General features: G+C 37.3%; 1 protein-coding gene across 1 annotated transcript in view; it reads left to right on the forward strand.

Annotated features, from left to right (window-relative positions):
* LOC138857903 (pneumococcal serine-rich repeat protein-like) overlaps nucleotides 1-26,971 on the forward strand; it is a 182,427-nt gene that overhangs the window by 123,509 nt on the left and 31,947 nt on the right. The window contains 4 exon segments of the mRNA XM_070111968.1: nucleotides 2,215-2,301; nucleotides 4,837-4,957; nucleotides 16,272-16,806; nucleotides 18,180-19,055. Coding sequence (XP_069968069.1) covers nucleotides 2,215-2,301; nucleotides 4,837-4,957; nucleotides 16,272-16,806; nucleotides 18,180-19,055 — 1,619 coding nt within the window.

Genomic DNA, 26,971 nt, shown 5'->3' on the forward strand with positions numbered 1-26,971 from the left:
CGAAGGAAAATTTCATAATTTTTTTTTAGTCTATCAACTCAACAGACAACAAAATTTTAAGGGATATTTACTGAATCAAACAACAAAAACCCCACTCTTTTAATACGATTAAAACTCCTTTCACTGACTACTTTCAACTTAGGGGCCATCCCGGCCTAAAAAAAGGCGATTTTTTAATTAGAAAAAAAATTACTTTATTACTGTGTGTTTTTTCTACATATTATAAATTAATATTAGTTTACATAGTAAAAATGTTAAAGAGAAAAATTAATTAATAATCTCCGATGGCAGTTAAACAACAGGTTATCCACTGTTGTAGCTATTTTCCGTAACAAAACCTAAAATGGGTTCTCTCTGAAAATATTGTTCGTACAATGACCTACAGCCGGAAAAAACTAAAAATGGACAAAATTGTGGTGGGTCATTGAGTGGAGAACTATCTAGAGAACATGCGGGAAATATTTGACAATATTCGAATCATTTGTCTTCGAGTGAAGTCAAAGAAAACAGAAACTATTTAGGATATCGATTTCAAATATTAGTATGTGACATTTTAAGGAATATCTTATTGTAATATGAAAAACTAAGATTTTTCTTTTTACACGAGTTGTTCCTCTTAAGGGTTAGACCAGACTAGGATTTTCAGAATATCGAATTTTTCAGGTCAGTAGCTTTAGCATGCAAAACTTCAAAAGCCTTCTTCTCGAAACTCTATTTTTAAAATTAAAATAGTTCTGAAGATAGCGTATATATTTTACTAGCGGATCTTTTTTCCATTAAGATTAAATTTTTTGTTTTGTTTAAGACACCACGAATTCCTAGAATCACAGTGTCCTATAGGGGACCTCTATAAAAGTCGACATGTTTTGATTAAATGTAAATATATTTAATTTCTATTCCAATCATTTTTTTTGATGTAAATTGTCAACATTAGGACTTTTGTAGACTCTATAACTTAGGCCCTTAAGTAAAGTAAATACTAAAACAATAAAACTTCTTCATTCTTACTGAAGAGTAGCGATATATATATTATACGGTTATACCTATATCAGTTATTTTAAAGCACAGTAGTTGTTGGAGCAAATCTGGCCAAATTGTTGAATTTACTAAGATATATGTATGTGCATATCAAAATCTTAAATATTTTCAGAATTAAAATTTTTAATAAAATAACTGAAATATGTGCTGATAGGGAGCAATGGACTTGTAATGCCACTTTGTTAGGATAAGAAATTCGTGGCTTAAGTCTTTCGATGATATTATTTTCACTATAAAACTGGCGAAGCAGAACGATCTATTTTCGGTTACTATATTAATAAAGTTATCAAATTAAAGTTCCAAGATAAATAATGTGTACCTACGAAATAATTAAAAAATTCTTACTTTTTGTCTTCAATGAGGTCGAGGATTCGAAGTTAGAAAAGGATTATAAATTATAGTTTGCAAAACTTAACTTTATGTTTTAAAAATGATTTCGGGCGAGCTATTGGGGCGTATGTTAGCAACGAGCATTATCTTCCAAGCCGTCAATCATCTCAAGCTTATCTGCATAGATAAGCGACTTTCCATAGCCCCACAAAACATAGTTCAGCGAAGTTAAATCGCACGATCTTTGAGGCCACACCACGCGCCCTCGCGCCCATGATGTGAGATAATGCTCTTACCAAAGCCTTCCTTCAATAAATATCGTTGGCTGTGTGGCATGTGGCGCCATCTTGTTGGAACCAAAGGTCGTCCACTTCAATACCCTCAAATTCCGCCACGAAAAACTTATTAATCATGGCCCTTTTGCGTTCCCAATTGACTGTAACATTATGGCCGGCTTTACTTTTGAAGGAATATGGACCAATGATTCTAAAAAACAGCAGCCTTTAATGTACCAAAAACACAGACATAAACGCCCATTTTCTACAATTTAACAAACCTTTCACAGTTCATTTTGCTTTGAAATTTATATTATAGCCTATCGCAATATGAAAATATATATATAACCACGAAGCATTCCAAATTTATTGACAAATTTCTAACCAAAAATTCAAATTTTATTGACGAGGTTAAAAGCCTAGCTTAATTATTGAGTTCTATTCATCTAAAATCAAACAAGAATATATTTAAAAACATTTATGTAAAATACACACACACATTTTTAACCAACACCATTATACTGCCATATAAACAATAATAAGCCGTACAATTTGTCTATCTCCATTGCAGATCAATTTGAGTGTGAAATCGTGCCTCCTGCCTCAATTGGCGAAATCCCCGAGAAACTATTAACCACATCGGGTATTTATCTGCCAGGTAAGTTTCAATCAACACAATATCCGCTCCAATAAATTCGAGCATTTTATTTACCTGCTTTGCATTTAGCAACAAGCCTTTCCGATCGCTCTGACTATTTTGCATATTTCTCATTAACACTCGACCCGCACTCGCTCATGAATATTGGATTTTTAAACATTCTAAATTGGACTTTCGCTATAAACTTCCCGCTACTATCGTTCCACTAAACTATTAAACCAAATTTGTTATCAATTTGTTTGCCTTTTACGTGCGCGCCGGCGCACACGCTTACACCCGCTGCGCCACACAAGCGCAAATTGATTTGCATTTCATTTGAACACACCCAACTACCAGCTACGCATACGCTAGATTGTTTATGCTTGCCACAACATGTTAATCGCCGCAATAGTTGCCACAGTGGCCGCTGCTGTTGATAGTGATCATGTGATGATCACCAGATCACATCACGTCATCTGCCAAGGCAGCGCAGTACTGTCATAACACAAATTCATGAATTTATATGCAGTGGAAGTGAAATTCTTAAACACCTCGGTGCGATGGACTGCCATTTCATTTTCAGTAGCGTCGTTCAATTTTACATGCAACACACTTTGAATTTGAATGCCGCCACCAATAGCGTCAACAATAAACTCGTTGAAGACACTCACTGCTTTTAATCCAACTTTTTCTAAAGCAATTAAGCCCACAGATATATATGTGTGTGTGTTTACAGTAGGCGCTGCTGCCTCATCTGCACATTTTAACACATTAACATTTAATTGACCACCCAATGCGCAAGAAATTGCCTGATCGCAAAGTGGCATGGCTTACAGGTGCCAGGTGCACCGCTTTATGAGTGTGTGTGTGTACATAGCTTGGGCATTTAGAGAAGTAATCGTAAGATTGTTGTTGCTGCTGCTGTTATTAGCACACCCATATGAGTTGTTGTGCGGTTGTTTGTCTAGTTGGCGGCTTGCGGTTATTTGGCTGGGTGGTTGATTGTCGAGCCGCCCGTCTGAGTGAACGGCGTGGTAGTATGCTGTCTGGCCGCAATAATTGTGTCAAGTTCATTTGCAGCGTAAATGAAATAAATTTAATTGACATGCAAATTACTTGATGGTCGCAGTTTTGTGTTTTCCCTCAGAGAATTTATTCACATCTCCATTGGTCTACTCGTATTTGAAACTTTTCACTTTTAATAACAAGTGTACTCATCTCTGAGTCTATGCAGTCTAGCGTGACCATTTTAAAGCGCAATCAGTGTATAATATTGTTACATGAAACATGGGCAAAGTGGAAGAAAATGTTTATAAAACTGGATAATGAATAGTGGTTTAAAAAAATAGTTTAAAAATCTGTTTGCAAACAATTAAATTTTGTTGTATCTCGCAATACTTTTGCGAAATCATAAACTGCTACTCTTGCTGTCCGATCTTTTGCACCGAGCGCGATGTTCTTTTATTATGAAAATTGAAGTTAGCAGAGATAACGATAACCACCATCAAACCAGGAAAATCTGAAGTATATACCTACATCAGCAGACATTAATTCCACAGTTAGAAGCACCATTTTAGAGTGACACAACCACACAAGTTCAGTACTCTAACGCTTTCGGATATCTGAATATCATATTGTCTTGTTATGATGGAAAATAAACGAAGCCATATTCACATTCACGGGATAATGTACGTGTGAAAGCTTAAGTACGAACTCAGATTGCTTATCGATCCTTTTCTTCTTCCAATCCTGACTTACTTATTGACAATCAATATTGCAATATATTTAGTACAATAGACCGAACCCCTTATCGTCATCTTCTTTCGACTCCGACTCCATATTTTTGGCTTCTTTCATCTTTATTACAGAATATTTCTTCGATACATATTGAGAAACGGCAATCCTCTTCCATGGCCCATAATTAAGATAGAGTGGAACCTCGAACCTATTAGAAATAGAAACATAGAATTTAAATGCAAAGAGGCACGTTAGAAAGACAGGAAACATACATATTCTATATCACAACCTGATTAACTTGGCTCTAGATAATGATTTTAGTACAAATTGGTACTCGACATATTTTTAGAAGCGATATTAAATATTATGATTCTTCATGGAATCTTTTATTCATATTGACTTAGTAGAGAATTTATAGTTTAGTTGCGAATATAATTCCCGGTCCATAATATATTTGAAGTGATCAAAATCAAAGAAAAAATGGTCCAATTTAAGTCTTCGGGCCATTTTTTTGAACACAAATATATGACAAACCTCACCGAGGTTATAGTTGTTGTTATTGTTGTTCTAAAGGACTAACATAGTCTCAAAATAATCAAAAATATAATAAGAGTCCCATCTTGCCTGGATGAAATCTTCATCCATTTTTGTTACATAGATCCGACGATCGATGAAGTGAACCAACCCGTTTATAGTCAATCATCTGCGATTTACTTTACTGAAGCTCCATTTAAATTTATCTCGACAAATTTCATGCAATATTACTGGTATTTAATGAATGTTCTTTACTTCTAAATTAATTTTATTATCTCTCTTTAGGCACCACCGATCTAAACGGCCATCCGATTGTCACTGTCGATGCGGAATGCGTATTGGCAGCCGGTCTAAATTGCTACGAAATTGCAACGGTGCTACTCTACTACAGTACGATACCTGAGAGGTGAGTAAATAACAACGCACACCTACAATTCGCGTTAAAATGAGTCGAAATGCTAAATGTTTGTCATTACCAAGAGTTATTTGAAAGCAAAGAGACACCACTACGCAGGGGTAAGAAAATCGACGCCAGGAAAATCGATTGCAATTAATGTGAAACAAAATGTCAGTAAATGGGAAGTAATCATTGCGCAAATCCGTAGGCATTACAACACAAACAAAAAAATATTAATATTCGGAAAATTGAGGAAAAACTTTTGCAAAGGTGCAATAAAGCTATTGGAATGATGTGTTGGCTGACAAAAGCTGCGCATGCGCACGCAAAATGCATGTTCACAGCTGCGTGGCGCCAATAATTTTGTCGAACTACAATAAGAAAACTTAAAACGATTAGCAACAATACTTGAAACTGAAATGGGAAAATAATTAAAGAAATTATTGGCAAAACTCTTAGCACTACATAAAGAGCAAAATTATAGGCTACCGCCGTTTGCAATTACAATTTCGACGAAATGCGCGACGAGGAAGTCAAGCGAACGCATTTTACTAACCAAACAAGCAGTGTTGCATGCCACAAACTATGCTTTTTATACCGTTAGGTTGGCTCTAAGTAGGCAAACATGCATGTATATATATGTGTGTGTATGTGTGCGCACTTATTGCGAAATTTGTGCGCCTTTGGGAAAAATTCAAATCAAATGAAATCAACACGCGTTCAAGCGCAGATCGCTGATTGGATACGCACGCCACATTGCAAGCTGCCGCCACAAAGTAGACACACACAACTACGCGCGCACAAGTGAGGCTAGTTAGGCTGCTGCAGCTTTCTTTCCGCTTATCAGCAACACCGCATCGTGCTGTAGCGTTCCCTTGGCCGTTGCCGCCAGCGCATTTGTGTCCAGCCACCCGGCCATGCGACCGCATTCAGCAATTCGGATCGTTTGCGCACTTTGACTGTTTGTAATTTCACACTCACGTCTGTGTATTTAGTGTTGCCAACAAATTTACAATACCGTGCAATATTTTCCGATTTCAATTGCTTTGTTTGCTCGCCTGCCGTACGTAAGCTCCAAAGCATGTGGCATGCAGCATGTGGCAAGTATGCATGTTGTTTATTTTATGTGTGTGGCAAAGTTAATTTTATGACTGCATTTTTTGACGTCAACAACAACGTCTCTCTATTGACAACGATCGCTGTGCTGCTAAGCAGCCGTGCTGCTTGCTACGCACAGTTGTTTAAATATTGACGCACATGCGCAGGCCCAAATTTGCATTTCCAATAGACGCATATTAGCGTGCCAACAACATGTACTCCTATGCAACATATATGTTTGTATGTGTGATCTATGTTAGTGGGAGGGACTGCGGTACTTCGCGCGGTGGTTACTGTAGCTATTGGCCGACAGTTATTTGAGAGGACTTCTTAATGTCAAGCGTTTATTTACTCAGACTACTACTCCCAGACATAGACTCGGTGTAGCGAAATTCATGACATACCCGAAGAATTGGTACAGCGAGCAGTTTTGAGAGAAAAATAATTAAATTGGTAAAATTTTTTTTATAAATTTTCCTTCCAAAAACTCTTTCTTAAACAATCTGTTCATCAGTGCTGATTCATTTGTAGGTATGTATATATTTACTGTCAATGTGTCATTATATGAAACTCAGAATCATCGGTCTGATTCTCAAGTAGTTTTAAATCCAAATAATTGTTAGTAAGTGCCTCTTATTTTTTGAGTCTTATCATCAGAGAGAGCTGATGTAATCTTTCTAAACTTTAGCCCGTTTTATAAATTTTCGCTATATTTCATAGAGCGACATTACATGCGGTAAACATAAATATTTCATTCTACAACATAACGTAACACAACGTAACATAGCGTAATAATGAATAACATAGCATTACATAACACAACACGACATGACATAACATAGCATAGCATGACATTTCACAATATAACATAGCTTAACATAAAATAACATAACATAACTTTACATAACATAACTGTACATAACATAGCATAACATAACATAACATACCTTAACATAACAGTACATAACACAACACGAAATGACATAACATAACATATTATTGCACAACCAACCATAACATTACATAACATAGTATAGTATTACATTTCACAATATAACCTCGCTAAACATAACATATCACAGCACATCACAACATAATACAATACAAAATTAACCATAATGAGGCCCAAGAGAAAGCACTCCAATATCTAAGCGTGCGTTACATAACATAAAAATATCAATTTATAATATTATGCAACAAAAGGCCATAAATCGCAGCACAACATAGGTTATGTTAATAGCTTAAACTAAATAAACCACTATATATCGAGGGAATATTTTGAAACCCTCACAAATCTGCTTAGATAACTAGGTTAGGTTAAAAGGCCGATACTGTTGCAATTGTCAACAGAGATCTCACTTGAACAGCCTAGAACGCCGGGCCATTATATTACCTCATACTCCCAAATTATGATCATATGGCTGAGCTAGCTCGGAAATACAATGTTCTTAACAGTTAAAAATGTTGTAGAAACTCTCAAAAATTGTACCGCAATGCACCACTGTGTTTGCCACTTTGTATACAGCAATATTTGTAAACCCCCTCCTTACCTCTCAAGCCTACTCACAAACGACTACTTGTTGTCACTTTAAGTTCTAAATGTTGACAAAAAGTTGCCAATTATTATTTGCATTTGGTTGCAACGACATGAGGCCGCAGTTGTTGAAGATGCTAATAGAAGCATTCGATGTCAAACAGAGATGATTGAGTGGAGGCAACTGTGCGAGTGTCAAGACAAATATAACGGTACACAAGTGTCTAACGCTAACTAATTGCAACTGACTTATGTTGCACATTAGTATTTCACGCAGCGCACAGAATACACACAAACACACACATGAACACATACATATACACATCTAACTGCAAATATTCTTGGAAACCGTTGAATAAGCTTCTACAAAACGCTTTTCGTTGACCCGCACAAGCCGCGGTCAATAAATCATATGCTCACAAACAGTCCCCAAAAATATTTTCACTCCAAAGGAGCAACAAAATAAATCGACTTAGAAACGTTTCGAGTAATAAAAATTCAATTTGTCGTGAGAAAATCTTGAAAATGTAGAACTATCCCCGGGACACACATGAAGCGTCAGTCGTCAGTGTGCCCGCCGGACAAGCAATTGGCAGCCGATCAGCGGCACCTACAAATATCGCATGCCCCCGCCCGCCTGCCTATCCACTCACCATGCTGTATGCCACACTGGCACAGTTTCAAGCCAAATGTGTGGCGGATGCAGGTCAGCGCGCTTTTTCCTAGACAGACAGCTACAAGCACAGCTTCTTTTTTCTACTTCCCTTTGGCAGCACTTCTCGGCAATCAATTTGTTTGCATATAAAAGGTGACTTAAGATCCGCGAAAAGAGAGCACAGCAAAAACGGAACAGCAACTGCGATCGTCATCATTCATGGCCCGCACTGCCCTATGCCACAGATATGTGCGCTCGCAGCATACCTGCACAAAACCATAAAATTAACGTGTCACGAAACTGTCAAAAAAAAACGCATTCTTATTCAGTCTGAAGTCGGACAGTCAGACAGTCAGCCAACGGACAACGTGTCCGCCTTGGCCTATTCGTTCTGTCCGCTCTGTCCGTGCTGGTGCTGCCTGCCTGACTGACTGTCCAACTGCATTTAAATTTAGTTTGAAAGAACAAAGTTAAAAGCCGCCAACACTAAGCTACAGCCCCAACCCTCAACACCCCGCACCGCATACACAATACAGAATGGTTGGTAAGAGCGCAAGCCCAACGGCTGGCGAATATTACCGAATGACGTGCCAGACCTGACTTAGAATGCGCCATGCCATTTCTGATCTGCTTCAACCGAGGCCATTGCATACATATGGATATACATATATATTACATATATGCTAACTTAAACATACAGACAGCGGGTGAAGTGTGCATAAAGTCCCTATAATTTTGATAACTGATGGTTGATCCTGTCGTTCAAATTAAAATGGCCCTAAGTGAAATTCGTACGAATGTTGTAGCAACAATAGTGCGGCGTTGAAAATTCTTTGGAATGAAGGCAAGAGAAGTTTTGTGGCATGACAGCCCTACTTCGTTGTCTAGTTCTAACTCCTCCCCTTATACAATATTTTAAAAATTGACAAAAATTAATATTAGAGGAATATTTAAAATATATGTTTATTAAAGATCATGTATTTGTTTAACGAACTATTAATTTATTCTGATCTATTTTGACTCCTCTTTTTATCTTTATTTGATAAAATTAACAAATTAATAACAACAATTAAGTAGTCGAAAATTGTATTTTATTTAGAAAAATCCTAAGGTTCGTAAACTTAAACTCAGATTGTTTAAGTTAGTGCCAAATACACCAGGAGTCATCAAATAATCTCTTTAATACATATATAAATATTTCTAAAGTCTTGAAGATCTTCTAGAGTCCCATTGACTAAATGAGAATTTAAGAAAAATTAAAATGTGGCTGACTATTCCTGAAATGTTTGGAAAAGATTCAATGATTAAGACAATTCGGATTTAGAAATAATAATGGCAAATACATTTTCGCTGCATATCTGCCTTTCTCGAAAAACCAAAGTCAGGCGAGACGAATATATATTTTATATTGTATATAGTTGAAGATTCTTAAAATAACAAAAAGAAAATTTAACACCAAAGCTATAATACCCTTCACAGGTGCATTTCATTTCATTAAAAGATCTTTATTTTAATTTTTATCAATCAGTTTGTTCAAGTTTGTGTCAGCTGATCGTCTCGCTGATCATTTATAATTATAGAGTCTTCAAAGTTTAATTCTGGACGTTACAAACTTCGCGGTTTTAGAAGTGAATTTTTCTAACCTCAAATAAAGATGTTTTGTTGAAGTATGAAGTAATTATTCTTTCTATAAACATATATCTTTAAATATTTAAGCTGATTTCACCGATAAATTGGCCCCTAGAAACTAGCTTTAATACAAACATCAAAAAACAACGAAAATTTTAGATTTTTATTTTTATAAAAAAATATATACGAATTCTTCATGCAGCGCACTAAATATTTTAATTTCCTCGCCATTGGCCGATTATATGGCAACAAAAGTGACGCGTTGATTGGCATTTGCTGAATAACGATATCATTATCCCCGACGTCATCTTTCAACATCATCGCCAACATAATCCCCCTATCATTGTCAACATCAACTTAGCCATTAGCCACGGTTGTCATGTAATTCAAGCGGCACAAGAATTCTCATGCTGCTAACACCACAGTCAAGTCCTTTATCAAGCGCTGGCAGTCAAGTTGCCGAAACCCAACGGGTCCCGCCGACAACACGGCTGAATGGTTTCTTAGTAGGCCCTATGGCATATAGAATTTTAAAGTAAATTTGCATGCCACTTCCACAGAATATGTACCTGTAGGTGCCTAAAAATAGGTGTATACATGTGTGCAAGTCCATGTATTGCTCTCGAAATCTGTGGCGGCGGCGTGACTATCGCGATTGTGCTAAATGCTTCAATAATTTCGCAAGTTACTGCAGACGAATACTCTTTATGGATATGGATGTATGTACGTTCATGTGTGTTAAGATATTAGTTTCTAGAATATCAGCCTAAGGCTACGATACCTCAGACTTTGATGCTCTTTAACTATTTTTAAACCTTTCAGCGGTGCATGAAGGGAAATTAAATTATCGCAGCTCACATCTTGACCTCATTTACAAAGACGTCAATGCTGGTTAGTGGTTATCATACCCAAGCATGTTATGTAGTACTAGGGTATTTTGAAAGTGTGCTTTTAACGGTAGTTTGTGCAAACATTTAGGATGTATATAGAAATATTGTAGATAAGATCTTGAAGCATAATGAACGAATTTTGGTGCTTAGTAACTGAAGATAGACTTAAGAAACCTTTGGTTTCAGTGCAATTCTTCACGTCTGTACGTCCAAGCCACTCTTTTTGAGAACCCAATTCTTTAATAATTGTTATCAGTTGTCTAGTAGTAGTCAGAAGATGACCTTAGAACCCATATGTGACGATAGTACATTTTTGTGGTGGTATGATGTGGAATACCGTTTAATTTTCAGAAACCACGTAATCATAATTTCATGTCATAACGATACTTTCATAAGGCAAAAAATTCGATCTTTAAATGACTAAAGACTCAAATTTAACAAAAATTATCCTGGTGAACAAACCAACTAATTTACACTTCATATCTTCCTTTTTTTTGTAAATCTAACTGTAAAAGAAAATAAATATCAGACATTTTATCATATATATATACGTACATATATCTACATAGAAAAAAAAGAAAAAAAAGATAACCTTGTTTCCTATCCAAATAGAAGAAAGCACAAAATACTCGAAAAAGTTTGATATAAAGTTCGCCGGGTCAGCTTTTTAGAATTAAAATGTGCTTGAAGAAAACTTACCTAACTTTAAAGAATTTAGCTGAATTACTTGACCTAATTTCCAATAATATAAAATTTGGCTTTTGCTACTTTGGCTTATATTACAATATATATGGTAAGAGAACAGTGTTAGCAAATAACCGGTCTTCTACCATATAACGGTAATTTTCCAAAATTCAAACCAAAACCAGATATTTTATATAGCAAAAAATTTAGAATGAGAAATCGAAATAAAAATGCTCTTAAAGACACATAAAAATCCGCTTCATTAGAATTCAGCCGCACTTTAAATACAAATTTAAATTTTACCATTCTTTTACCCGGACAAAGATGCTTTTATTGCTCTGCAAAGATGTTGACATTGATTAAGTGCTTAGATGTAGCGCATTGACTTGTTCAATGAGCCGAACGAATGAGTTAAAGTGAAACCCTTTTAGAGCCCTTGGATGCGCCGTTAAATAAAAATTAAGATAATAATAAAGCGCTTAAATTCTTACGCCTTATAGTCTATCTAAATATCTAAACATAAATGCGCTTAAATCACATGAAAATCACTAGTGTTATGCCTATAAAAAAATATAAAAAATATGTAAAAATCCATAAAATGATCTTCATTAAAAAGAACAAATTTGATAGCCTACGGCTTTTTATTCAGCAACATTTAGTTGGCCAGTCGACAGCACATAGCTCCACCCAAAGCTAATACCTTTTAATTGCCAATCAGTACACATTAGTTCTCAGTGAGCAGCTGTTAACTGTTACAGAGGTGACGCCACAAACGTAGCATCGCCAACATTGACGCCAACACCTTGGGCGCAACAAGAATTTCACAAGCCAGCACTTGACTTGCACACCAAACGTTAGACGTTAGAGTATGGCGTGAGTGCGCAAGCGCTCAAGTCGCTTCATAGAAGATAGATAAAATATTTTACAACTCTTTTGATCAGGCGTCTGGTTCTCTGCATTTTTATACTCCCTTAAAAACTGTAAACAGCTTGTTAAGAAGCTGTTACACAACTAAGTAAGTGCGATTTTAAGACGCTTTGCTACATTAAATAGCAAAAGGCTTACGACTTCCTCATAACTGAGGGTTCTTTATGGTAGGTAATATTTTAGAAACGGGAAGCTTTACGTAGCTGCTCCAACCATTAATTGCTGTAACTTTCAAGTAAAAATTTTAGTGTCGTCAAGTAATAGTTATCAACAGTCACTCCGAGGCACTTGTGTAGATATGTTCTATTTAATTCCATCTAAAGTTCTTTCTTTTTGCTTTTATTTTGTGCTTGTCTCTCACTGGTGATGAGAGTGTGATTTATAAAAATAAATCATTTAAGCTCATTGACTTTTTACTTAGTTGATCTTTTACAATACCTTTGGGAAATTTCATTTGTTGGCTAGAAAGCATACAACCTTGAACCTTCGGCTCCACACACTGTCCTTTGGTTTCAGCCCTTATTCAGTTAATGAAAATTATAGCTGAATAAATCGAAGAGTAACTCCAAACTTTTTTTGTATTCAGGACTATATTCAGCTACTATTACATTAAACTGAATACCGAATTTAAACTGGCACTTGGATAAGGGAGCGACTTTTCATTCAATAACCTCACCGATTATGATGTTCAGAACGTCTCTCCTGTATAAATTAGAAAGGTATATCAGCGCCTCAACAGTTACAGCCCATATAACTTTAGTTTGCTCAGTCACACGACAGACCTCTTTCAGATCATAAGACTTCCGGTCCATCAAAAATGTAAAGAACAAGAAAATTATTGTCTGTCAACAAATATTCTCAATGTATTTATTACCACTCAAGACGCAAGTACATTCTTAAAGAATGACTAAATACATAACCTTTCAATTACTTTTTATGTTGCTATTGCTGTTTGTGCGCCAAATCCACTATCTCCTAAATTATGGAGTCTTAGCGATTCATGTAAATGGGTGCGCTTGTCTGAGATCTTTATTTCGAAATTCCAACAACTTTACAAAAACCGTTTAAACAAGTATTATGCGCATACGATTACACACACACACTCGTGTTTACAAATGCACATAGCACAGATTCCCCTGCAAATCTGTTTGGGCAAATATATGCAACGAGTAGCCGGCAGGCAAATTATGACAAATACACGCGACATTAACCCAAATTACTACAACAGCATGCACGTACACACACACACGGACATACATTTGTAGCGCTTATTAAATGTGTGACCCCTCTTCGCAACAAGCGACAATAATTCACACAGCACTCATCCAAATAACAAAAATTAATAACGCGAAGTCAGTAAGGTGGGGCTGAATTCGAGCGCTGCCGAGCTTTATGTTCTGAGACCTTCATCTAGAATTATATACCTTGACATCACTAGACAATCACTAGTGGAGTATACACACGCTTTTAAGTTAGCCATATCGGACCCAAAATAGAACAGTAAAATTAGATAAAACGTATTTCCACTCAGGAATATGACAATAGAGTCGTGAGAGTTTACCACTTTAAGCAGAGACATCTCTGAGATATGTTAAAACAAAAACATGGACCACACTAAAAAGTTTAACATGAAATATGTATATACAGACTCACAGCGACACCCACACGTCCTTGGAAAACAGCAAAATACTTTTGAATGCCAATAAATAAGGTAGACTAGAGCAGTTTCATGGATAAAACAACTTGGTTTAGACATAGTACTCAAATAGTGTGTTTCTTGGGTCTGAAGATCTGTATTTAAGTCAATGTGCCCTGGGTCACTAAGGAATAAATAAATTTTTCTCTAAAATAGATCTCTTTGTAGTATATACCAAAACCAGCTACAAGCAATTAAGAGATGAAATAAAAATTTTATAATACTCAAGACGCACACCACAATTATGGTAAAAAACCTGGCTAAAAACTAAGATATACTAATATCTGTAGTCAACGCCAACTTTATATGCATTAATTGGTTTCTCAAGATTTCTAAGCTCATTTGAATGGATTCAGCAGCGTTCACAAAAACCAAAATCACAAAACCACTGCATAACAACAAGAACAACTTACAAAAACTAAAACTCCAACAAAACTCAAAGTGCTAAGTCACTCAGCCAATGACAGCAAATTACACGAAACTCTACTATTACAACAACAACAAATGCGAAACCCATCACATCGGTGAGAGACAACAAGAAATGCGTAGGTTTATCTGAAGAAGCGCTGCGCCACATGCACCTTCAAATCGTATGCCCCCCGTGTGTGCGTGTGTGTGTTTGGCTGTAGAGTCGCGAATGTCGTTGACTATATTGTTGCCAACATTGACAGACAAAGTAGTCGCTGATAATACTGACCACATGCGGCGTCATTTCAATTAAATGGCGAACGTGTTGTAAGCTGCGACAAGCGGCTTACCTCGCACCTTCGGCGTTCGGCTTGGCATTGCATCGGGTTATTCTACATCTAGAATTTATTTTCATGCATTTATTTATCGTTGCTGTTTGTGCCACAAATGAGCGATAATAAATAAATGATTGTGTTCGATTGCTATAACAGCAACAATATTCAGACGATCACCGGTGTGGAATTGAGTAAATGGTGAATGCAATTTTGGTTGACAAGAAAAAAATTAAATAATAAAGATATTTTCTGTGTCAGGGTTCAGTTTGTAAATTGAGCGAGCCGGCTGCGAATGCGTAAATACTTCTGAGTTTTTCTAAAATAAATGTGCCATGTAGGGACGGTACCACCATATGGCAATAGTTTGACTTCCACTTACTAAGAACATCATAAAGGCCCGCCGTTTATCAAAATAGTCTACTTTACGATCCAGATGCTTACAATCTTTATAACTGTCAACTCGGCGGCTTCTTCGAGATTTATGTTGGGAAATAAACCCTAACCAGAAGCTTACACTTGTTCCTTGACATTAAATATATCATTAAGGCTTTGACAGTGATAAGGAAAGCCAACCGTATGTTTCGGATAAGTGCAAATGTCATATGCCAGGCTTAATTGCAATACGAAGACCGTAATTAATAAGATTAGGTCGGTTTTACGGTCTAATGCTATAGTGATCAGAAGAGCAGCTTATTTGAGAGAACAAAACATGTGCTAGATTTGACATTTATATCTCAAAAACTGGGGGACTAGTTCGAGTATATTATAGAAAGACAGATTGGCATGGCTAAATCAACTCAACTCGTCATGCTGATCTTATATATGTATGAGTATATATTTTTTATAGATTGTCCGAAATTTCCCTCTGGGCGTTACAAACCTAGTGCAAACTTAATGACCTTACTCAGAATATAAAAATTAGCTCACGGGCAATGTGTTGCAACTTGAACACGCTGTTCAAATTAAAGTTTCCAGAATAGTCTCCAGTTCGGAATAACACAACATTACTTGATCATTCCTGAGTCTCCGCGCTCGAATTATTTAACCAGTACACCAGAATTATTACTCGCCACTGTTCTTCTCTAACCTGAAGTAATAGCGCACTCACTTCTCATCAACGTGAAAATTTTCCTACGGGGTTATACCTTGTCAGTGTATTCATAAATGCATTTGTCTGTCTATTAACGAGTTTATCCACAGACCGGCTAATGATCGATCATTTATCTACAATAGTTCTCAGAGCTTAGAGCAAGATATGAACGCACGCATACACACGCACACGCAGATAATATCAGTTTGCTGCAGCTGGTAAAAATCTCGAGTACAAAACGTGTACATATGTCTCTCTAACGAGTTTCAATATTTATCTGCATCGCTTTCATGCAATTCATTCGCTTTGTTTTTTGATAATCAGTCACGCATTTTGCTAAAATATTTGTTGTTTTCATTTTCAATTTCAATTTGCAGAACTTTAACTGTGAATGCTAATGACCGTACCACAACGCAGCAGCAGCAACAACCTTCAATGCAACAACAAATCCAACACAGCCACGAAGAGTCGCAAGCAGAACCAGCATTCATCAACCGTCCGTCGACACCGTTGGCATCTGGCAACTCCACAAGTGTGTCAGTCACCTCAAATGTCCCAACAGCCACAGTCGCCGCTGCTAAATCACCCGCCCATGCGATTGCTGACAGCAGCAACGCCACCAACAGCAACGACAGCGGCAACAGTGGCAGCCACGGTGCTGCAACACCAACGTTCACCATTCTAATTGCCATCGAAAAGTCGGGCCAAATGTGCGTAATCGACTTAATTTGACAAAGTCTGCGTCTACTGACAAGGCAAATTGCGTATTGCGAAATTCTTGCCGTTTGCCTCGAACACAACTTACTACTGGAACAACAACAACAATCACAACAGCAGCAGCTCTCAGCATTTGGCAATAATACGGCTGTCAGCAGTTGCGCTAATGGCGAGAATAACGAAAGTGGCATTAAGGTGAGTTGCACCCACACAAATTAACAAAACTGAAAACAGTTAAATAACAACTACAACAAAATAAAAAACAAAAAATTGGACTTTGGCCACATTACATAGGCTTGTAAGTGTCGGACCAAAATGTATGGACAATTTTTTGATTTTCCATATTTTTATGGGAATTTATTTGGGAGCCCCAAAATTTTTATTCAACTAAACTAAGATTTATGACATTCAGAAAACTTGTACCGCTATTACCAAACTGTACTGCCTTTAATACGATCCTAAGATTTTTAAAAAGGGCACCTTTTATTAGGAATTTAATTCAACAAAACCGATCTTATATACTTTTGTTGTTAGTCCGAGTTATACACGTTGTACCTAGAACGCCAAAGAGGAGATGAAGGGCGAGAACCAAAACCTTTAGTGATACCGATTACCAATTTGGAGTCGGCACATTTCTCGGTTCTGCTTAGGATTCACTCAAAACCCACAGCCCAATTCTAGATTTTCCTATCACTTCAACTCTTAGTTGGATACGTTTTTTAGGAGTCAAATGATAACCTACAGTCTCTCAACCTTGTCAAAACAATACTTTCACTACATATAACAACAAACACTAACTTGCCGCCTCACAGCTGGTCTTACCAAATTTGTCACTCACATTTCTATATAATGCGATAAAGGGTTTTAAGTGCAAATGAACATTTTCGAAAATTGGCATTAAAACCGAAAATAGTTCCCAAAATAAATCAGTTGCGAACTGCTAAACTTTGTGTGAACTTCCTTCAGAGACCAGGGCAAAGCAGCGACGAACAAACAGCTCACCACCCGGCGAAACTGTAGTTACATTTTAAATAAAATGAGGTAAATGTCTTGATGTCGATTCGCTAACAATTGAATGAGTAGAAATGAGTAGTAAATAACAAGGTATTGAAAGCACCACAATAACAAAGAAACAATTGTAGATAGAAACAATGTAGACTCCGGCTTGGACCCAAAAAGTAGGAAGGTAAAAACTGTAGCTCATAGCAAGAAAAAAAAACGCTCGCGAACAAATGATCAGCATTTGAGCACGCGGTTAACGCCCCGACATAACACCCAATTAACCCGATTTTTAACAAGAACTACCACAATAATAGCAACAAAAACATTGACAAAGAGTAAACACAAATACAAAGCGACACGAGCAAAGCGACAAACCGACAAACGGACAAACAGATGTGCAAATAGAGAATGAGTAGAGATATGTAGGCAAAGGAAGTGAGGACGGAGCAAAACGACGGACCGACCCAATGATTGAATGTAAAAATTACAAAAAAAGCAACAACTATTAAAATCGTAACTAACAACACACGTTTCTTGGATTTCCTCTTTCTCCCCCTTATGAACAGGAGCAGCAACAGCAAGCAGCAGCGACACAACAAAAACAACATTCGTTGAAATTCATTAGCGTCAATGAAGTCACGACAAGTGTTGCACCATCGCAAATACCGTACGGCAAATTGCAAGGTTTGCATCATCACGACGCACGGAAGTGGCGCGAATTCTTCGTCGCACTGGAACCCTTTCAACGGCAATGCGCCACGGCGGGCCAACGGCTAGTGGCCGCCATGAGTGACATACGCTCCGCCGACCTACAGGGTTTACCCACACGTCGCCAATTGTATGCGCAACATCGCGCGCTAAGTCGCGCGCTTATGGATTCTGAATTACATAATTTGCGCAAGCGTGGCGCTTTACAGCTAGCGCGTTTGCAGGAGCTGGCCAAATCGTTCACGCTGGTTGCAGCAACGACAACTGACGCTGGCGACAATAGCCATAATCATAATGGCAACATTTATGGCAGCAGCTCTGGAGCCGGTGGTGCAGGCAACAACAATCGCCACAGCAGCAGCAACAAGCTATTGTCCACCATTTCATCCATCAACCATCTCGGCTTTGGTGGCAGTTATAACTTTAGCATGACACATCAACAACAGTCGTCACAAAATCGCCCCGCTGCGTTAAAGTACAGCTCAATGACGTCATGCGATGCCATCAGGCGACCAACAGTAGCGGCCAACGCGACGGCAGCTAATAATGCTGTTGCGGTAGATAACTGTAGTACAGCAGGCAACGCGAATGTTGCAATTAGACTGCACAAAGTGACATTACTATTCAATGAGGTCGATCGCGCGGCCAAGCGGCTGGAGCAGCTCACGGAGCAGCGTCGTGAGCGCTTGCGTGAATTGACGCGTCAGCGAGCGCTGGAGGATGAAATTAACGAGGTAAGTGTGACTGATAAAGTTCGTCTATTTGTTTTTGAGAGAAAGTGTTAGAGAAAAGTTTTTTCATTTTTTTCTTTCTGGGATGTAAGCCGAAAGCTATTTTGAACGATGATAATATAGGAGGATTTGAAAAACTTTTATTCTCAACATAAGTGGCTTTGGCTAATATCGTAAATTTCGCGAAACTTTCAAAGGACTCATTGAATATGAAAATTATTGGATCCCGTGAAAAACCGTGCATATTTAACTTTTTTATCCATATTAGAGAAGATTTTATATAATTTTATGAGAAGTGACTGCGTTCTACTTAATATTCAACATGTTTTGCGTATACTTTGGATTTCAGTTCTCGGTAGATTACTTATTGTAATATATAAATTGATTATATGTCGGGATCTACCCTAAAGTATATCAGTGTGACGAACTAAATCAATTTAGATATGTCCCTGAAATTTTGCACACATCCTTCTTGCTCAAATAAGCTACTTATTTGCCGATAACCACCAAATCGGAGCACTATAGGATATAGCTGTGCTACAAACTGACCGATAAAATTCAAATTCTTGTATGGAAACCTTTTCTATTAGACAAGGTATCCTCACAGAATTTCGCATAAAATATTTTCCATTGCAACGCTTTAATCTCCGAAAAAATTGTTTACATCGAACTACTACAAGTACATCATATATGGTAGCTACCCTACAAACTGCCGATCAAAATCAAAATAAACACCTTTTCATACCCTTTTATGGTATAAGATGTGCACCTGTGAAGGGTATATAGCTTCGATGCAGCCGAAGTTAGCGTTTTTACTTGTTTTTATATACAGACTATCCGTTATGAAATAAGAAATCGGTAACTTTGTAGAGTAAAAGCACAGTCTCTTGAAGATTAAGTCTAAGAAGAATATGCATTCAATTTTAGTTGCTATCTTTCATAGAAACGATTCAAATAAATATAATATGTCAGTCTCCCTGGTCGGACACCGTGAGTAATATAAATTTTTAAGCTTTCTGCATTAAGATTATAAAAAGTAGTAGATAAGTGGGTGAATACTTTCATTAGTTTTTTCTAAGAAGTAAGTGCTTTTAACTTAATCTTTTGCAGAGAGCCAACTTCTCTCTTGATAACAACCTATGTTCGATATCAAATCGAAAGCTTACGAGATTCAAGAAATGCATGATTTTTGAACAGCATATTCTTTTCAGCTTGATCTTTGGATTTTAACTCGCTGAATTAAATGGTAATCATTCTAAACCGCATACAGCTTATCCTTTCCTAACTTAAGGCCAACATTTGCTTTGGAGTTTATTGATAAAATTCTAAAAGCTGTACTTCAACGGGTTTTAGACCTCCCTTTCTTTGTGTCTCTTTTGATCTTTGTTTTCAATGGGAAATATGAGAGCATCATGAAGATATTTCTTTTACAATCGACTGCTTTGACAACTATTTTCATTTTTCGACGTTGAATGTTTAAATAGTCTTCAAAGCGCCCTCTGCGGTCAGTGATTCAAGCACCGCAATGTATTTGTATCAAATCGTTTTCTCGTCGATTTGTAATACCATTCTCTAGAATTATTGTTTTAAGCAAATGCGCTCTCTAACACAATCTTCTTCAATTTACCGTAATTGAATACCGACGCATTCGTACAAAATATTATTCAGCAATCGAAAGATTGTCTAGTGCCAACAATGAGATTAGGTTAACAAGGGTTAAAACCAACAAATGAAATACCAACCGAAATATTATTTGCAGTTTAACATATTTAATAAATGATGTACACCAAAGCACCGAAGCATCGCAATAAAAATTAATGAAAATCCGGGGGGAAATTGTGTGACTGAAAGATATTGCACAAGCCTTTGTAATCTTCACAACAAATATGACATAGTCTGTTGTAATGAGTGCTGTTGTTGTTGTTGTATATTTACACGTAAGCTGAGACATGCTCCTCTTTCTCACCACAGAATCGGTTTTATCGCCTCTTTTCTTTTTGTCACTTGACACTCTTTGACTTTTCAACTCTTGCCCATTAGTGATTACCTGTGGACATAGCTAGTACTCATACACATACACACTTGCATGCCTACAAACAAACCAACAGCAATAGGCGATTGTGTATTTCGGTTTTGGTTCATCGTTGCAAAACGAAGTGGTAACTGAGCGCCTTAAGCAAATACGCGCTGCACGATTTATCAATTTGTTAGCCGTGAGTTTGCCTGTTCCGAAGTCAAAATACGAAAATTAACTGTAATGCTGCTACAACGGTACATTATGTTTGTTGTTTGTTTCGTGTTTGGTTTTGCTCAGGCCTTAAAGCTACGATATGATGATTATGAAATTGCATCTTCGATTAATCAAATATTTCGAAGGAGTCGACACACACACACACACACACATTCATATATGAGTGCACACAATACAGCTAATGTACATATGTAATTTCGCATATTAATGAATGCGCGCATGGGTGTTATGAAAATGTCGCTGGAAGGCTAGTTGAACGACCCGGCGACCGTTGATAAGAAACATTTCGGTTTTTAATATTTTACAGTTATGTGCTAAGTATCAGCACTTAGAATGAGCTTTAGCTGCTTGCAAGCATTCTGATAAAATTTCTAACACTTCTGCTTAGCCTCATGCCGTCACGGAAGTCATTTGATTTACATATTCTCTGATTTTCGCGCTCAGTTTGTGTTTTCTTGTACACGAAAACTTTATTTTCGCATCGAATAGTGAACATCTTTGCAATAAATCGGGTAGCAATTAGTAGCGCCAACATTTCAACGCTTGAAACTATTAATTCACTAATGAAATATCGGCGAATTTCTAATGATTTGCATATTTTGATTTATTCACACTTTCTCAGGCAGACAACTTAATTTTGACTAGTTTTACGGTGGCACAAATACACTGTAAAATAAAGTTCTGTAGAAATGGCAAATGTTGAGGATACGAATTTATTATACCCTGAACAGGGAATATTAATTGTGCCATAAAGTTTTTAAAAGAAAGAAACGACGAAGGCTCTATATATTATTCGTATAACTGATCAGAGAGAGTGACCAGCTGAGTCGATTTAGCCATGTCCGTCTGTCTGTATATACGAGAACTAGTGCCTCGATTTTTAAGATATCGGTCTGGAATTTTGCACACGTCTTTTGTCGGAACCGCCGATATGGAACCACTATAGCATATGCCATACGCACTGACCGGTCAAAATTAAGTTACTTATGGATTATTTTCGGTGCAACCGAAGTTAACGTTTTTTCTTGTTTTTAGATTGCAGGATATGACAGTTTATAATCTAGCTCCAATAGACAATATATATCGACATAAATTCCATTATGTTAGGGATTAATTTTTTTTTTTAAATTTTTAAATTTTTTTAAATTTAATAGGTTGTTCTATAAAAAAGGAAACACTCTACCAGCTCTTCATATACATATGTATGTATATGACTTTGACACTTACGTGCGAAAGGTCTCATCGAAAAGAGAGTTTCGAAAAAAAATATATATAATATATATATTGGAAATATTTAAAATCGCATATCCAAATCACTTGGACAAAAATTTAATTATAAATTAAAATTATTATTAAAATTAAAAAGTTCGAAAAAAATAAGTGAAATCAGAAATATAAATAACAAATAAATAAGCGCTAAGTTCGAACTTTTTATGGACTTATTTCACTCATTTTGTGTACCAAACGGTAGTATTTTCAAAAAGATATATTCAAATCGTGTGTTTAAATATTTACATAATCGATACGTAAGATATTGAGTCATGCTCGTATTTCAATAATTTAGGTATACGGGGGCTAGTACAAATACTCAATCGATTTTATCCATTATTAGCAATAGATCACATTATCACCAGAAAGGACTTAAGCCATAACTAAAGTCCTCGTTTTCAGTATCAGGCGGCCTTGAAAAGTAATAGTCTGATTTCAATTTTTGGATGAGAGCATGCCACACTTCGAAGCCACTATTTGTACAAAGTTTTATTTCGTTATTTTCATTGGCTCTTCTCTTTGTATATATTAAAAAAAGAAAAAAAACATATGGAATTTAGTACTACGATAACAGGGGAAGTAGGCGTGGTCGAAGTGCGATATCTAAGATATATGAGATTTCACCTTAAAGTGGGCGGGGCTACGCCCATTGCCCAATTTATATACCGATTCGCATGCAAACTTGCGGTATTATCCCCAAGAATAAATTTAATAGTACAGACGTTTTAGATTGTTGCTGAGATTGTTTTGACAGCTTGATCGGTATATACATTACAGTTATCTTAATCAAAGCCGCACCGCGAACCTGTGGTATTCCCTATGGTAATTTTTACTTTTGAACAATTGGTTATATTCTACTTCGAAAATAAACAGTTTTGTGGGCGTGAAATTGGTTCGATTCTATAACCTAACTTTTTTAGGTTATAAAAAAATAGAAGAAACTGAACTTTTTATTTCACACATCTTCTTTGATTTCCTTAAAAAATACGATTCGAATAATTCTAAAAGCCAGTTTAAAGCTTTCAAGGTATGCTTCTCTTCCATGAATACATACTAATTGAGAATTATAATATTTTAATATAAAAAAATCTAAACAATAAACCCAACTTTTTTTCTCCAAGTACACAGCAGCGATATATGCATAGCGCATGCGCGCTTGTATGTTATTCTTAACTGCCAAACAGCGCTTTCCTTGCGCATTTTGCAAAGCAGAGCGAAGATAAAGCCGAAAGCGGAAAACCAAACTTAATCCAAATCAAAGTCGAAATGGCAGACGCAAGATAAAGAACAAGGCAGAGTTACAGCCGCAACACAAGCATATGCATGTACAACATGTTGCACAGTGTCTGTATTATACTAGGCAAGGCCACGACATGGCAACGCACAGCAAATGCGGTTGCAATGTAAATGAGTAAATAACGGAATAACCATCCAAAGGCATTCCGCGCAGCACGCTCCTTGAATGAGTGCAATTGCAACTTTGCAGAATTACCGTTACCACATACACATAACATAGTATACTCGCCGGCATACTTTAAGCCGCAAAGGTGGCCGCTTGCATTGCAAAGTGGAATTAAATAAAAGCCTTACAAAGCTATCAGCCGCTGCTGCGCAATAACTGCAATTATAAATGTACACAAGTATTTGTGTGAGAAATCGCGCGCGCGTGTGTGTGCAGCTAATCATGTGCTGTCTACAGCTGTCAAACAACGCCATCAGCGGCGGCGTCACCGAAAATGTTGCTCTGTGATTGCCAACATTTGTACAGCAAGGAAAATAAAATAAAAATAAAAATGTGTGTCCTGCCACCGCCACATGCCGCAAAGGAAATACCGCAACGCCGTCTCCTTCTTAGCCGCGCTTGCAGACACAGTCGCGTTTCACTTACTACTCACTGCTAAACACTGTTATGCTTCTCCCAGCGGTTGTCATTTCTTAATTGAATATGGTTTTCATTTAATGACGTGTGGCGGTTGTGATTTATCACGCGCATCCGCTAAATGTCGCATGCATTTGGAGTACTCGCCCGCATGACAGTTGTCGCACACACACATAGGTACACGTACTCCTTAGTCATAAGTGAAATACGCAGCCTGCTACAGCTGCTACTGCATGTGCCACCTGATGTGGCATGATGACTGTGTGTGCTTTTTGCCACAATGTTTACCGCATTTAAAACACTTTAAACACAGATGTATATATGTATATATATTTGTATATAGTATATACATTTGTATATACGTATGATTTCCATAAAATGTGCTCTCGCTTGATGTGACAGTTGATTTTATGCTCTGTTGCCTATTTGAAGCCATTTCTCCTCAGTGATTAATTGCATTCGCGCGCGTTTCTGATCGCACTTTAGCTTCTAATAAGAAAGCGATTAAAGCATTTACTCAGAAAGCTTATAAGCGTACACCTTTTGGGTGGCAAATTCGCATCGGCTCGTTAGAAGAACATGAACCAGTTGTGCTTAGCACAGGCGGACTGGCTCGTTGGGCGGTCGACTCTTGCAGTTACTTCGTGTATAAAGAAATATTATTTGCAGGCGGTAATATGTCACACTTACACTTGTAATGTAAAATTTTGAGAGATACATATGTATCTCATGTACAGCGCCAATTACACAATAATTGATATAGGGGATATACATACCTTTATATAAAAGTAGATAGAAAAGATTGTACCTATCTATCAAAAAAAAGTGCAACGATTCGGTTTGCGCGCGCAATTTGAATGGACCACTCCGAGTTCAAATTTGATCAGATGTAAAAATTGGGACCTATAAACGAAATACAATTGTGATATATCAGGCCCAAAAATCGCAAATATCCTGTACATGTAAGCTTTATGTAAGCTTTTAGTAAATATATTTGAAAAAGTTTCCGGGATCAAACTATTTGCTTATTCTACTTTGGAAATCATACTGGTTACACAGGAAACAGATTAGTTTTCAACGAATTATATTCTTTCGAACTTTGATTGCCGATATTTAGAAGTAATTTCAAAAGTAAGCGTTCGGAGCGCCCTCTGTGTGATTATATGAAAGCCTAAATAAAGCTCTAAAACTTTCATTATCTGACATGTTAAATCAATTAAAATTATTTTGATGATATCTATCACATTTAAGGGTCAACAACAACTTCATGAAGTTTTAAATTACTTTTGATACACACTCTCACCGATACATTCTTAAATGTTAACATTACTCTTCAAGCAAATATTATTTTTCTGCGAAACAACGAATGCACCGCGATATCGATTTGTTCTCTTAAAAAACCGAAAATTATAATTAAAAAAATAATTATGAGAAATGGCATTTCGACAACACACAAAAGAGTAGCTCATCGGAAAAATTACGGTACTACTAACAGAGAGCAAATCAGAAATTTTCGAGGAGTTGACGCAACTGTCACCGACGCTGATTGCTTTAACGATCTACGCCGATAAGCCTCAAATATGAAAAGCCATATACACACACGCATGAGGAACAAATACTTGAATTAGCTGTGGCAAAAACAACAACATCGACGTGCTGTTGCTGCTCCCATCATATCGGCCAACCAATCACTTAACTCAGCGCCCAACCCACGTAAATTGCTGTGTCCACAAACACTTCCAATGGAGCGCGCAATGAGATGAAATTTGAAAATAAATTAGCGGCAGCTAAGAAGAAGCAGCCACTGCTTGGCAGATATGCCAGCGATGCGCGCATGCGTACAAAGATGTGGCGCGCATCCGAGTGTTTGCGTGCACAGGCAATTAGTTGCAAGGGTATGACCTCGGCAGCAGCAACGACGGCGGTGCACACATGCGGGTGTTTCGGGAGCGACAATTGCTGCCGCTCGAGTGCAACTTTCGTTCACCTGAGAATGCCAACTCCAGCCACATGCATTCACACACACATACACATGCATAAATAATGTGTGAGCTGACATTTACGTGTGCGCGCATGCGCAACCACTCCGCGGCACGATATAAATTGCTGGCGATAATGAACTAATGTTGCATGCAACGCATCTTCAACAAAGTATTATATTGTGTTGGAATGTGTGTGCGCGGTGCGAGTGGCGCTGCAGCAAGAATGGCATGATAGCTATGCACCGCTACAGGTCGCCCGCACTCGGCTCATAATGCATTAGTGCAACGCAGAAATACGCAACCTGGTTGACCTCAACTTTTCAATGTCACCTGTCGGTCAAAAGTCCCTACCGAATTCCTCGCGCTGCCAGGTCATATTAAATTTTTCCTTGCGTCGCATGTCTAAGCTACATGAATTAGATAAAATATTAGCTGGCATTTTGCATGCATATTTTCTTGGAAATGTCTTCATTAGGAGCTGAAAAGATTGCGCGACCGTTATAATCATGCAACATGCACGTACTATATATACATACAT

The sequence above is a fragment of the Bactrocera oleae genome, chromosome 6 (genome assembly GCF_042242935.1).
Source record: "Bactrocera oleae isolate idBacOlea1 chromosome 6, idBacOlea1, whole genome shotgun sequence".
NCBI lineage: Eukaryota > Metazoa > Arthropoda > Insecta > Diptera > Tephritidae > Bactrocera > Bactrocera oleae.